General features: G+C 36.2%; 1 protein-coding gene across 1 annotated transcript in view; it reads left to right on the top strand.

Annotated features, from left to right (window-relative positions):
* Positions 1-13,820, top strand: part of APPBP2 (amyloid beta precursor protein binding protein 2) — a 32,047-nt gene extending 18,227 nt beyond the window's left edge. The window contains exons 5-13 of the mRNA XM_075195314.1: positions 2,358-2,526; positions 4,632-4,721; positions 7,758-7,825; positions 7,911-8,016; positions 8,377-8,501; positions 9,681-9,766; positions 11,593-11,783; positions 12,405-12,570; positions 13,277-13,820. Of these exons, the coding sequence (XP_075051415.1) occupies positions 2,358-2,526; positions 4,632-4,721; positions 7,758-7,825; positions 7,911-8,016; positions 8,377-8,501; positions 9,681-9,766; positions 11,593-11,783; positions 12,405-12,570; positions 13,277-13,530 (1,255 nt within the window). The 3' untranslated portion in view covers positions 13,531-13,820. The remainder of the gene's footprint in view (positions 1-2,357; positions 2,527-4,631; positions 4,722-7,757; positions 7,826-7,910; positions 8,017-8,376; positions 8,502-9,680; positions 9,767-11,592; positions 11,784-12,404; positions 12,571-13,276) is intronic.
* The last annotated feature ends 232 nt before the right edge of the window (positions 13,821-14,052 follow it).

Below are 14,052 nucleotides of genomic sequence, written 5' to 3'. Positions count from 1 at the left end.
GACAAAAACAAATGTCATTGATGACTTTATTATTGACAGGTGACAATAATTGGATTGCTTTTCTTTTGTCACTTGATAAACCACATATATATTGTATGTATCCTGCAGTGTCATGCCTGTTAGAGCGGACCTAGACCCGTATTTGTCAATAGAAGTATCTTCCTATCTGTTCTTTGTTGAATACGGATCTTTGTATGCCCTGTATATGTGCATTTAACCCCTTCCCCCGCTCAATAGATTCATTTTGCGTTCCTTGATGAATCAGGCCCTTTGTGTCTAAGAAGGCTTGTCTAATTTAGAGGCAGAGTTGCATCCAGGGTGCATTCACCATTACAAATCAGATTCATTAAGAAGTATCAGAGGTTAAGCCTCCCAAATTGGGAAAATGTGTGTTTATACCACCTGACTCATATGCTGCCTCAGCAACAGTCTGAATCGGTTTGCAAAATCTCATGTTGTAAAGCTGTAACATACCATTTACAATTGTATAATTGGTTGTGGCATGTATAAGACACATTTGGACCACTTGGACTGTTTGTATGTGATGCCAATGGAGAGGACATAATTGGCATGACCAGAGAATGTCTGAGACACACAGGAATGCATATTGTGCAGCTTAGGTAGTTAAAAGAAGCACTTGAAAGTAGTAAATAAATAATAGATAATGGTAATGAAGTAGATGCCTTTGTGAGCAATCATGTCATGCAGAGTCTGGGGTAAAAAGCAGGGTTTCCTATAAGTGGGTGGTACTGAAGGTGAATTTTGTGTAGCAATTATTGTTCAAATTGGGCTTGTAATTTATGTGATTAAATTAAGTGAGCCAACAATACAGTTCAACCTAAAATAGATATAGTAGAAATAATAAAAAAATAAAATATATATATATATATATATATATATATATATATTATGATAACCCGTGCATGATACTCATGCATTCTAGTCAAAACAAGCTACTTAAGGTGTTAAAAAGGTTCTTGTCATGCATTTGGGCCTAGCCCAGGCCTCCTCAGGGGAAGAGCGTTACTTCCCGACGCAAGCGCCCTTTTTTAACGTGGTTTTGTCCACATGTCACCACCTCATCATTTTTCTCCATGACCACATCCTTCATTAAGCTACTTAAGGTGTTAAAAACTCCCCACTGTCACCCCCGGCAACCACCAACCACTCCCAACTGTCACTTCTCCTTCAAGAAATCTATAGGTCAGTGTATAACTCTGCCCAGCAGGTGGCGCTGCAGCTTTGTTTTTTTTTTTCACACACGCCACTAGGCATTTATATAGTAGATATGTAGATGGATAGAAAATAGGGTGGATTAAAAGGTTACTCAGAGGATTTTAATATTATGTTAATTCACAATTTCACTTTGCTCTTATTTCACTGATTTTTACATTATTTGATTTTAAATGTATGTAATAAAAGTAAATTTTTGAAGATAATTTGGGTTAGCAATCATCAGTTAAAACAATATTATTATGGGACTGTTAGACTTTGTTTAATGTAGTGCAGTTTCTCTTTGAATTTATGAAGGTAGAAGACCCTCTGTATTTTATTCACTTTGAGGTTCTATCTAGCGGTGTTCAGAAAAATATTGTTGTGGTGATTTTTCAGAAATGTTACAGATTCAATTGGCCACGATGTTCCTCCTGCTCATTTTTACCGTTGCTACAGTAAAAGTAACACATTTTTGCTCGAACCTCCTATGAGGTGTGCGCAAAAATGAGCATTACTTCTGTAGAAAAAAATCTGCGTGAGGTGACTCGCGGATTCCATTCCGGATGCACCTCCCATGGATTTTTTTCCAGAAGAAGATGACGTGTATCTCCCCCTCTTCCCCATTTACAATAGTGGCACTATAAATATGTGAAAGCATAGAAAAAGGTCATTGGCAAATATTGAGACATTTGTGTTTGGGGTTCCTGGCCATTGTACCTTTTTAATATTTGGTTTTGTGGAGTTGTTCAACTAAATACTCCATGAGCAGTATATAGAGAACTGGGAATGGTCAGCCATATGGTGTCCATTATGGACATGTTCAATGTTTAATAGAATTCTATTAATCCTAATTAACCCTTTAGGAAAGTAATATAAAACGATTACACGGACCACTCTACTTCAGTATAGGATGCAAGAAATTCAAATTTGCCTATTAAAATGCAGTGTTCACATCTACTGCTAATAGCAATAAAGAGTAGTTATATTACTTAGCATTGTGGAGTATGAAACGTATTAATCCCCCCTCTCTCACACCTCCAGACTCTGAAGAAACCTTTCTACATACAACCAGGAATTTCTCGTTCGTAACACAATCCCTTCTGATGGATATCTTACATTTGTGTGGTTTTTTTTGTCTCTAGGTTACTGCATGTGCGAAATGGCAACTGCAAATACTATTTGGGAGAAGAAACTTTTAAGCTTGCTCAAAATTACATGGAGAAGTTGGCCAAACACAGACAACATGCAAACAAAGCTGCTTTGTATGGAGAGTTATGTGCTCTGCTCTTTGCTAAAAGTCACTATGATGAGGTATATGTTGATTTTTGACAACAACTAAACCACCTGTCTTGACTAAATGTTTTTTTTGTACTATAGCTTTATCTTGAGATTATGCAGTATCCCTTCATTTTAGCCAATCCTGGATGTTTGAGATGCAATATGCTCTTTATTGCACAGCTATGAAACTGCGGTAAAGCATGTACCTGCTCTCAGTGAAACAATCCTTTTGAAAAGATTAATAGCATTGAAATGTTGCATCTCCCAGAATGGGCGTGCTCTTTTTTAGTAGTGTAAACTTTGTTAAACTGTAATATTTCACATATGTAATGCATCTTGTATGTAAAATGCTTTTAAGAGTTACCACCTCAGTCCTATATATGAACATGGGTAGTAGCAAAAAACCTTATTTTTCCATATATAAACAACCATTCTTGAGAAATTGTGCAATTATTTTCCTGCACTGTAGAAAAGTCTAGTAGTCACTTGAGGGCATTTCCTGAATCTTGTCACTCATTTATCTTTGTGTGTCACAATCTATCCCTGTTCTTGAGTAGAATGATCTGATACAACAGTGAAAGTGTTACAGGTCTGATAGGCAGATGATACTGAAATCTTTTGGTTGGTGAGAACAGCAAGTGACAAATTGCATCCTCATTGATTTAACAATTAGTGAGCATTTGCTACTTTCTATTGGAAAGGGGTTGATTTACATAGATTTGTTATTAGTATTATCATCTATTTATAATGCAGCAACATTCTACGCAGCTCTGTACATTGAGGGGATCATTTTGCTATCATGCCTTTGGTGCTGTCATTGGTTTTACCTATTTGCTTGGGTTTCACTTCATCTTTGTATAACCTGCAGTTAATAACCACTCCTAATGGGGTTATGCAGCCTTCGGTGTATCAGTGTGACACTTTGCTAGCTGGGACTCCCAGGTAAATCATGTCTCCTGGATTAATTTGAGTCTAGGGTATATTAACTAAACTGCTGTTTTGAAAAAGTGGAGATGTTGCCTATAGCAACCAATCAGATTCTAGCTGTCATTTATATAGTACATTTGACAAAATGACAGCTAGAATCTGATTGGTTGCTATAGGCAACATCTCCACTTTTTCAAACCCTGGGGTTTAGTAAATATACCCCCAGGAGTCGCCATCATGTGCCCCTGCAGCCACGGTGTACTGCAGCATTTACATACAACTACTTGGTTTCACTAGAGTAACTGGATTTGAGCACCACAGAGCTCGGACTCCCACAAATGAGAACCTGAGTGGTAAACACTGCCAGAAGAGCCCCAATCAATGTCCTCTGGACAACCAGCATAAGTGAACAAGATTCATGTTCCAATACATCCTCAAATTTGTGCTATTATATTAAACATTTTGTACATATTTGCTCACAGCATCAGGACTTAATTCTCTGGTGCCAGACTTTAACACTTCAAGGGACAGCCATTTTCTACATGCCCAGAGAACTTGTGGGTATCTGTGGACCTGGCCACACATGCATTGAAATGAAATAGAAGGTAACGATGGCCCTGCCCAAATGAACATACAATCTCCACCCACCAGTTATATCACCAATATGTTGCTTGCCACAGATGATCTTAATTACGTCACTAGAGGTAACACAAAATACGGTCCCTGTATACAATGTATTTGTGTTTGCATCTTGTTGGTCTATAGTTAAGTTTAATGCTTGTATGTTATTTCATGCATAATGAAAGATATTTCAGTTTTGTTGCGGTGGTTAAAGTGTGATCAGATGAGAAGGGAAACAAAATGAATGTTTGTGTAGGTTTCTTGGTTTGCTAAAAAAAAAACCCAATGTATTTGGTTAAATATGAGCTGCTTCTGAGATACAGATTTCTGTTAGCACATGATTAAATACATAACCAACATTCCATTCTGGTAGCTTTAAAACAAATTCTTTAAACAAAAAAGTCTCACTGAAAATGTATTTTGAAAGCTTTAGAGCCACCTACAAATCATTAAGTTGCTTATGTACAGTGTTTGTAATGTGTTATTATGTACAGCTGCTTAATGATGTAACCGTTTTTTTAAATACTGTTGCCTTTCTTTAATGAGTTGCAGAACTTTTTAAAATTATCAATATTTTCATAATTTACCAGGCATATAAATGGTGTATAGAAGCAATGAAGGAAATTACCAGTGGACTACCTGTAAAGGTGGTAGTTGATGTATTGAGGCAAGCATCGAAGGTATGTACAGCTTTTTTGGATATATGTCACATAGCAATATATAAATGAATTGAAGAATAAAGCCTGATGCTATAGCTGTATGCACTGCATTGCTTGCTAACTTATGGTGATGGAACCCTTTTGTGATTTGAAATGTCTTTACAATGCACAGCAATGCAATTAATCCACGTATAGTGACATTTTCACTATATAAGTTGATTTGTAAGTATTTGTTTAATATGATAAACTGTTATTTTATGATCTACTTTTGAAAGGAACATACGTTACATGGAATGAGGGCTTATGAGCTTTGCTAACAATCTATAGCAATGACTCTCAAGTGCAGCTAGCAAAAGATTTTGATGGGGTCACAATAGTTATAGGATTTTTTGGGTGTGAATAAAACATCATGATACCACATTGAACTGTTGAATAGGTTAAACTTTTTTGGCAATGCAAACAAAACAGTGTTTTTGTTGGTGACACTGGTATTTTCTTCAATAGAAAAATCAGTGGAGCTCATCTTTTCCGGAACTGGGATAGTGCGGAGCAACAGAGATGGCTGGAAGGATCTGGTCTCTCACATTTGTATTAATCAGTAGATGGGGTTGTATTTTATATACATGCTCTTTATGTACTTTGGAGGCATTACTGTATAGCAAGATAAGGGCACTATAATATGCTAATATGCGAACACCCTGATGATGGGTGTGTTGAAAGGGCGGTATCTTTAAGCACTTCAGAGTGTAGCTGTCAAATAAAATTAAAAACAAATTTCTGGATAAAACACCTGGTAAAGCATTTGCTATTTTACCCATCATCCAAGATTATCTGCAACAAAGAACCAAAGATATAGAGTAGATTCTTGACATCCCTCAAGTTAAGTACTACCTGTATAAGAGTTATCACACATTTTCTACATGAGTAACACATTTTTAAAAAAGCAAAAAACCTTCCAGGCTATTTTTTAACTTAAATAGTATAGTCGTGGCCAAAAGTTTTGAGAATGACACAAGTATTTGTTTTTACAAAGTTTGCTACTTCAGTATTTTTACGCCTTTTTGTCACATGTTGCTATGGTATACTGAAGTAAAAGTACAAGCATTTCATAAGTGTCAAAGGGTTTTATTGACAACTGTATTGTTTATTCAAAGAGTATATTTGGAGTGTTGACCCTTCTTTTTGAAGACCTCTGCAATTCGCCCTGGCATGCTGTCAATCAACTTCTGGACCACATACTGACTGATGGCCGCCCATTCTTGCCTAACCAATGCTTGGAGTTTGTCAGAATTTGTGGGTTTTTGTTTGTCCACCCGCCTCTGGAGGATTGACCATGGTTGTGTTCTTAGGCAAAATTGTGAATGAGCCCACACTTCGTTGGCTGAGAAACAACCCCACACATGAATGGTCTCGGGATGCTTTACTGTTGGCATGACTTAGGACTGATGGTAAAGACAATCTGGGGTAAAGTCATTTTCTTTAATGAATCCTCTTTCAGTCTTCAGCAGTCTGCAGAATATCAGTCTTTCCCTGCTGTTTTCCTGGAGAGGAGTGACTTCTTTGCTGGCCTTCTTGACACCAGGCCATCCTCCAAAAGTCTCCGTCTTACTGTTCGTGCAGATGCACTCACACCTGCCTGCTGCTATTCCTGAGCAATCTCTGCACTGGTGGTTCCCCGATCCCGCAACTGAATCAATTTTAGGAGACAGTCCTGACACTTGCTGGACGTTCTTGGGTGCTCTGAAGCCTTCTTCACAACTATTGAACCTCTCTCCTTGATGTTCTTGATGATCCAATAAATGGTTGATTTAAGTACAAACTTACTAGCAGCAATATCCTTGCCTGTGAACCCCTTTTTGTGCAAAGCAATGATGACTGCACTTGTTTCCTCGTAGCTAACCATGGTTAACAGAGGAAGAACAATGACTCCACCCTCCTTTTGAAAGTTTCCAGTCTGTTATTCTAACTCTTTCAGCATGACAGAGTGATCTCCAGCCTTGTCCTTGTCAACACTCTCACCTGTGTTAACGAGAGAATTACGACCTGATGTCAGCTGGTCCTTTTGTGGCAGAGCTGAAATGCAGTGGAAATGTTGTTTTTGGGATAAAGTTCATTGCCATGGCAAAAAAGGACTTTTAAATTAATTGCAATTCATCTGGTCACTCTTCATGACATTTCAGAGTATATGCAAATTGCCATCATAAAAACTGAGGCGGCAGACTTTGTGAAAAATATATTTTTGCATCATTCTAAGAACTTTTTGCCATGACTGTAGAATAAAGATAGACTTATTGTTTGGAGTTGTAGCTTATCTTGTATATCATCGCTCTATATATTTTGTTATCAGTCACTATGAAAAAATACTCCAAATTTTGATAAGAATGAAGCTTTGTAATTGTGAAAATGTGTGAAATTAGGCTTAGATGCGCTTAACTGCTCCCAATATACTTGTATGGTGACATAAGTTTAAGGACTCATCCACCTAGCCATTTCTTTGGGGTGTTCAAGGCTCAGTAATGCTCCAAGAGCCATCACTGAAAAGTACAGAGTGCACCTAATTTAAGGCAAAACAATCATATACTCATATGACCATTAGGAACATATTAAACTAAATACATTATAATTGATGTGGAACACATGCACAAATTTCCTACAAACACATGCGTTCCAGATCATTTGACAGTTTGTATATACAAGTCTTTACACTAGAAGTGTTTTATTTGAATAATGATTTCCCCCCTCCAAATACGGTATAGAAAAAATCCTTGTTTCTGTTTCTCAGTCTCATGTTGCTGTATTTTCACAATTTCACTGGAAATGAGACAATTGTTTCTTTTGTGAATCTGTTATGGGACGCTGCATTTTTGTGTCTTAAGTGGTAAGCAGAATAACAAGAATTTAAAGTAATCTGGGATAACTATGATTAATATATGGTAAAAATCCTTTTATTTGAAACTTACATGGACATTGGCTAAACCTTCCTATATTAAAATTTAATACTGCTTTAATTTAAAAATGATTGCTCTGAATTTTACTGTATGGTCATGTTCTCTTTAGGCTTGTGTGGTGAAGCGTGAGTTCAAGAAGGCAGAACAGTTAATAAAGCATGCAGTATACCTGGCTAGGTAAGAAATGGGGGGATGTTCTTACAGGAAGGAATAATGTAACACTTTAATTAAATTAATAATAACTAATGTTATTTGTTATCAGGGAAAATTTTGGTCCCAAGCATCCCAAATATTCTGATACACTACTCGATTATGGATTTTATCTTCTCAATGTTGACAACATATGCCAGTCGGTTGCAATATATCAGGTAACAACCACGCAAGTGTTTGATCCTCCTGTCACCTGCAACGAGTTAACAAGCTGAGTAGACTGTAATTCAAAATTTGTAATGCCTGGAAGTGCTATATATTTTCTAATGTATGGCATATCCAGAATAAAACCGTTTAAGGGGAGATGTTTTTTTTTGTTTTTGTTTTTTTTTAAAATTTGTTCAAGTGGAACATTAATTCTCTACCATTTTATCCCCTTTATAAACCTGACCAGGAGTCAATTGAGTGGAAATTGTATTTTTTATTTTGTATTTGTTTAGTGCATTTTAGGTTATACTTTTTGTTCCGTTGACTTTTATTTTGAATACTAATAAACTTTATTCTTAACCCTTTTTTAGACTGCTCTTGATATCCGGCAGTCAGTATTTGGAGGTAAAAATATTCATGTTGCAACAGCCCATGAAGATTTGGCTTACTCCTCTTACGTTCATCAGTACAGTTCAGGGAAATTTGACAATGCGCTGTGAGTATTTTCATCTGGCTAGCGTTGTTGTTGTTATTGGTTTTTTCATAATTTGATCCCATAATAATGTTACACATCTAGTTACGAAACGCATTTCCTCTGGGTTAGTGGTCAGCTGGCATTTTTGCAAAAACCTTTTGTGTAAAGTTTGTCTACAGACGAAAATCGAAAGGCATTTTTTTCACTACAACGGGGTGTCTTCTAATGGTAATTAAAATACCCATATTATATTCCTAAACTGAAAAAATACAAGCATTTTGATTTGTTAGATGAAAAGCTAGGGAAGTATGGGGGAAAATGGGGATCAGTTTAAATGCAAATTAGTATGTTCTAGACATCATGCTTGAAATTAATGAAAAACTATCTTATCTGGAAAGCATTCAAACGTTCTAGAGAAGATTCCATACCTCTGTTTGTAGTTACACATAATTCAATAATAAAACTACACTATGAGCATTATACTTAGAGATTTCTATATGTTAGAATGTATGCAAATTCTTCATATTTTAATAAATGAAAGCTAAAATATCTTTACTACATAGTACAGAAGTAAAAGTCTTTTCCTACCTTTTGAAAGTGGTATAAGATGAGTTCCACGCAGGTGAGCAAAGCCTCAGAGGCAAAGTGATTAAACTAGTAACTGTAGACTTTGTTGCACTACTTACAAACTGCGTCCTAATGCTGTGGCACATGCCACCGTCTACCCCACCCTTATAAAACTGCACAGATCATCTTCCCCCTCAAGTGCCCCAGCTGCTGGGATACTTCTACAGACGTGGTGTTCATAGTAAGTTAGACTCCAGCCTAACCAGGAACTGGTACTCTAAAGCCGCAGTCTAAATTGTCATCGGCACCCTGGCAGCTTTGGTACATGTGCTAACTGGTCTAATGTAATACTAATTTAAGTTGTCCTAGCCACAGCCTTAATTGGCAGTGAAGTGGAGTCAGGGTACTGCAGACAATTAAGAGAGATGCAGAGGCAAGAGCAAAGTACGGTTGACTGTGAGTGTGGAGCTTGTTGTGGTTAATGTACAGGGGAGAGATGGGGCATTTTAGTAAACTTGTATTGATTCTATGAATTGCATACACTATGAAGTGTAGATATGTGTGTGCAAACCATTTACATTGTTTTCTAATTGTATGCTTTCCACCAATATTACCTGTTCTGCTTTGTTAAAGATTTCATGCTGAACGTGCCATAGATATCATCACTCATATACTCCCAGAAGATCATCTATTATTAGCTTCATCAAAAAGAGTTAAAGGTATGCCTAGTGTTTCTATTTCTTATGGTTATTTGTCTTTTAGTCAGAAATTGAAATGCAAAAGTTGCTAATGTCCTATGTTTCTTATATCTCTGGTGTCTAAGTGGAAGTTTAACTAATGCAAAGCTTGGTGTTAGACAGATAAAGACAGTGTCCGTTATTACCACCGATACTAAAACCTTGTTTAAATTGCACAAATATTCTGTTGCTTTAACAAACCATAAAGAGCTTCATTTAGAGTCATGTGCTGTTTTGCGATTTGACAGTCTAACTAGCAAAACTATTTTATTGTGCTGGGGGTTAGATTTGCACTCTTTGGGGGGTATTCAATTGTTCGTCCGGACAGCAGAAAAACTTGCGCTCTAAAATTATTATCGTTAATACGGTAATTACTCACTGAATTTCAGCTTGCAGCTCCCTGAGCTGCGAGCTGAAATTCAGAGAGTAAATTACCGTATGAACGGTTTTTACGCGCAATATTACCATATTAACGGTAATAGTTTTAGAGCGCGAGTTTTTCAGCGGTCTGGACGAACAATTGAATTACCCCACTTTGGGTCATTAAGGAGAACAAGGCAAAATAAAGGAGTACATTTGATCCTGGACAAACCATGTTAATGCATGGGGTGCAAATTAGTTTATTATTTTGCACATAAAGAAAATATAGGCTTTTTTGTTATGTAGCACACATATTTGATAACTTTTATTTTTACACATAAATTTAAAGTTTATCTAGGACATGACCTACCCCAAATATAAATCTGTCCCCACATTTTAAATTTACCTCCACTCTCCAATGCAACATGGTTTTGCTAAGGTGCAAAGTTACTCCTTTTTTTGGCTTTGCTTTCTTTAGTGACTCGGCCCCTTTAGCTCTAAATGAGAGGTTATTTTTAACTATTGCACCTTTCAACACCTTTTGTAAATTTGGATACCCTTCACTACACTTAAGAAAAGTACTTTATTAGGTCTCCGTTAAGGTTAAAGTGTAGCAAAGGGTTTTTCAAATTTACAAAGTTGTTGAAAGGTGCAATACTTAAATCAACCTTTCCATATATAAAGTGTTTTTTTGTTTTTTTTAATTAGCATTGGCTTCAAATTGACTCACAATAAAATGTACACCTATAATATTCCATAATACGGTATTGAATACGGTAGGAACAGGGCTGCTCTCCTCTGTAACTTTCGCTTGAAGTTCAACTTGTCTCTTAACGTTAGGTTTTACTTATATTACGCTTTTATTTTATTAACTATTTTGCGCCATGTTTGAGCTCAGATGTTCGCGGTGTGTTATTGCTTGGTTATTTATAAAATTGCAGTCAAGATATACAATTGATTACATGTCTGATTACTTGCTGTGGGTAATAGTATATTTTATACCAGGTTACAAAATGGTTGTCTAAAAATGTGCAGTCCGCCTTTTCTTTGCAGCACAGCCACATTCAAGTCCTGAATTTCCATAGAGGGTCAGATTGGGGGCTCTGATTGTTTGTATTAGAACAGATATTACACAATACTTTCCAGGATTGTATGTAGATACGTTTGGAGCTTTTCTGAGATATAGCCGGTGTGTGTTTATTCCCATTTGTTATTGAGTGATACCCTTCTCTGGTATGCTACATGCATGATGTTTAACTGCTACAAGCACCTTCTTTTGTTGCATATTTACAAATACAATTCCATTTTTACTAACTGTTTTACATCAATGGTGCCTTGTGGCACTTAATTTGTATGGGGTAAATGTAATGGGGTAAGGACACTGTACATGTGACTGGAACATCATAAAAACACATTTTTTTTTATTATATATTTTTTAACATTCTAAGCTCTAATCCTGGAGGAGATTGCTATAGATTGTCACAACAAGGAGACTGAACAAAAACTTTTACAAGAAGCTCATGACCTTCATCTTTCCTCATTGCAACTTGCTAAAAAAGCCTTTGGTGAGTTCAACGTGCAAACAGCAAAACACTACGGAAACCTGGGCAGACTATATCAGTCCATGAGAAAGTTTAAGGTAAGGTTGAGCTCTCCAAAATTCTAGGTTTTATGTTGGGTTGTTTTTGTTTGTTTATAATCTGGCTTGAGTTATGATAACCATGAGTTTTTAAAAGGCATACATGAGGGGCAGATCCATAGAGATGTGAAGGAAAATGAGCAAAGATTCTGTACTGCCTAGAAGGACATCAAGGCTAATTGAATCTGTCCCATGAAATATTACATGTTTAGCTTAGTGCTCCGATGCAATCCATATGGTAAAGTGTGTAAGCTATCCTGTAGGCAAGCTCACTCAATTTTCCAGTCTCACAATGCTGCTAACTAGAATCGCTGCAAGTTAGTCATCTAAAATATTGAATGTTGCTACTACAGTTGGCTGTGCTTAACATGCAGGTTACAGAGGACAAATAATCAAACGGCCTTCTATAGTAAAAAACCAAATACAAACAAGAAAATGTAGCTGCTGGTGTCATTTCAATACTGCATATATTTGATAGTAACAAGGTTATCTTAAATGAAGATGTGAATGGTGCATTTTTTGTTACAATTATGTGCCTGTGTTTTCATTTTTGTGAGATGTTATTAAAACTATTCTTTCATGATCTCTGGACTGAATAAAATCTTGTGAATTGCTATCTAGGAGGCAGAGGAAATGCATATTAAAGCTATACAGATTAAAGAGCAACTGCTTGGCCAAGAAGACTATGAAGTGGCTTTGTCAGTAGGGCATTTGGCATCTCTGTATAACTATGACATGAATCAGTATGAAAATGCAGAGAAGTTGTATCTACGATCAATAGCTATTGGTATGTACTCCAGTATTTCACTTAATGTTTCTTTTGTTTTTTCCTTTTATTTTTGTAAATGTATCCAAAGTGACCTTTTTATGTTCCAATTTAAATTCCTTGTTCCACAATAAAAGTATATGGTATCCTCCACCTGGTGAATACTGCTTAATGTAATACAGTGCATCAATGGTGCAATGCTATGTTTTTTTTAACATGATTCAGTTGAATGCTTGTTAATATTAAGTATAATTATAGTAGTAAAAGTTGGTTACCTGATCAGTGCCACATGTAAAGTTTAAGGTTGTATAATTGAGAACACATTATACTGTAATTAAAAAACAAAAATATATAATATTCATTGTGTAGCACCTGTTGATGCTATGACTTATGCATAAATATGTTGCAAATATTAAATGCAGTACTTTACAGATGAAGAGCCCAGCAACATCCTGATATACATTATAGGCAGGCACATCTAATACAGGAGCGCTCCCAGCTCTATTTTAGTTCCTTAACATTTATACTTTGAATTGGGACAGCTTGTGTATGTGTATTTCGTATGCTTAGAGGTTAAACTGACTGTGCACGTACTAGCTGGCACTTCTTATTAATTTTCCCTTTAAAATAGTTTTGATGCTAAAAAAGAAAAAAAAAATAGTTTTGATGCTTACGCATGTATTCTCATTTGTCTTCACATCTCATTTTCTTTCTCTTTTCTTTTAAGGAAAGAAATTATTTGGCGAAGGTTATAGTGGACTAGAGTATGACTACAGGGGCCTAATTAAACTGTATAATTCTGTTGGTAACTTTGAGAAAGTATTTGAGTACCACAATATATTGGCAAATTGGAACAGATTACGAGATCGTCAGTTTTCAGTCACCGATGCCCTAGAGGATGTAAATACAAGCCCCCTATCAACAGAAGATGTTGTGCAGTCTTTTCTCATGTCACAGACAACAGAAGGGCAAAGTTGTTAAAATTTAATGAAGAAAAATAACTGGCAAACTTTGGCAAGCTACCAACTGTTTTTCTCATCATACTGGGAAAGTTCATACTGTGAAATTGCACAAAACACACAGATCCAACTCTGGTTCTCTTCCTTTGGAAAATTGTCTGGATAAGATCTGCGCATCTGCTTGATGGCTAGTACTTTATGGCATGCTCACGGCTTTATCCACTTTTTCTACTTCAGTCAACAGGGCAAAGGACTAGTGTTACCTTTTTTTTCCTCCAAGCGGAAGATGCAAATAAAACTGTTTAAAAGTTTGAGATTTGTTTTCCCTGTTTCATTTGGGCCAGGAGTTATATAATGTTATATAATATACTAATAGTGCACTCCACCAATTTTATATCATGTTCATTGAAGCTCACTGAGCTTAAGGACTTTTCTGAGTCTTGTTAATATCCGTTTTTAAAGGGAAAACTATCTAGTATTCATTAAGTATGGCATATCTAAGCTGGATATCCTTTTTATCTCCTGCCTTTTTAAATTATTTGTT

Source organism: Mixophyes fleayi, chromosome 2, assembly GCF_038048845.1.
Source record: "Mixophyes fleayi isolate aMixFle1 chromosome 2, aMixFle1.hap1, whole genome shotgun sequence".
In the NCBI taxonomy this organism is placed as follows: Eukaryota; Metazoa; Chordata; class Amphibia; order Anura; family Limnodynastidae; genus Mixophyes; species Mixophyes fleayi.
The sequence above is the reverse complement of the archived record's forward strand: the minus strand, read 5'-3'. Positions and strand labels throughout refer to the sequence as shown.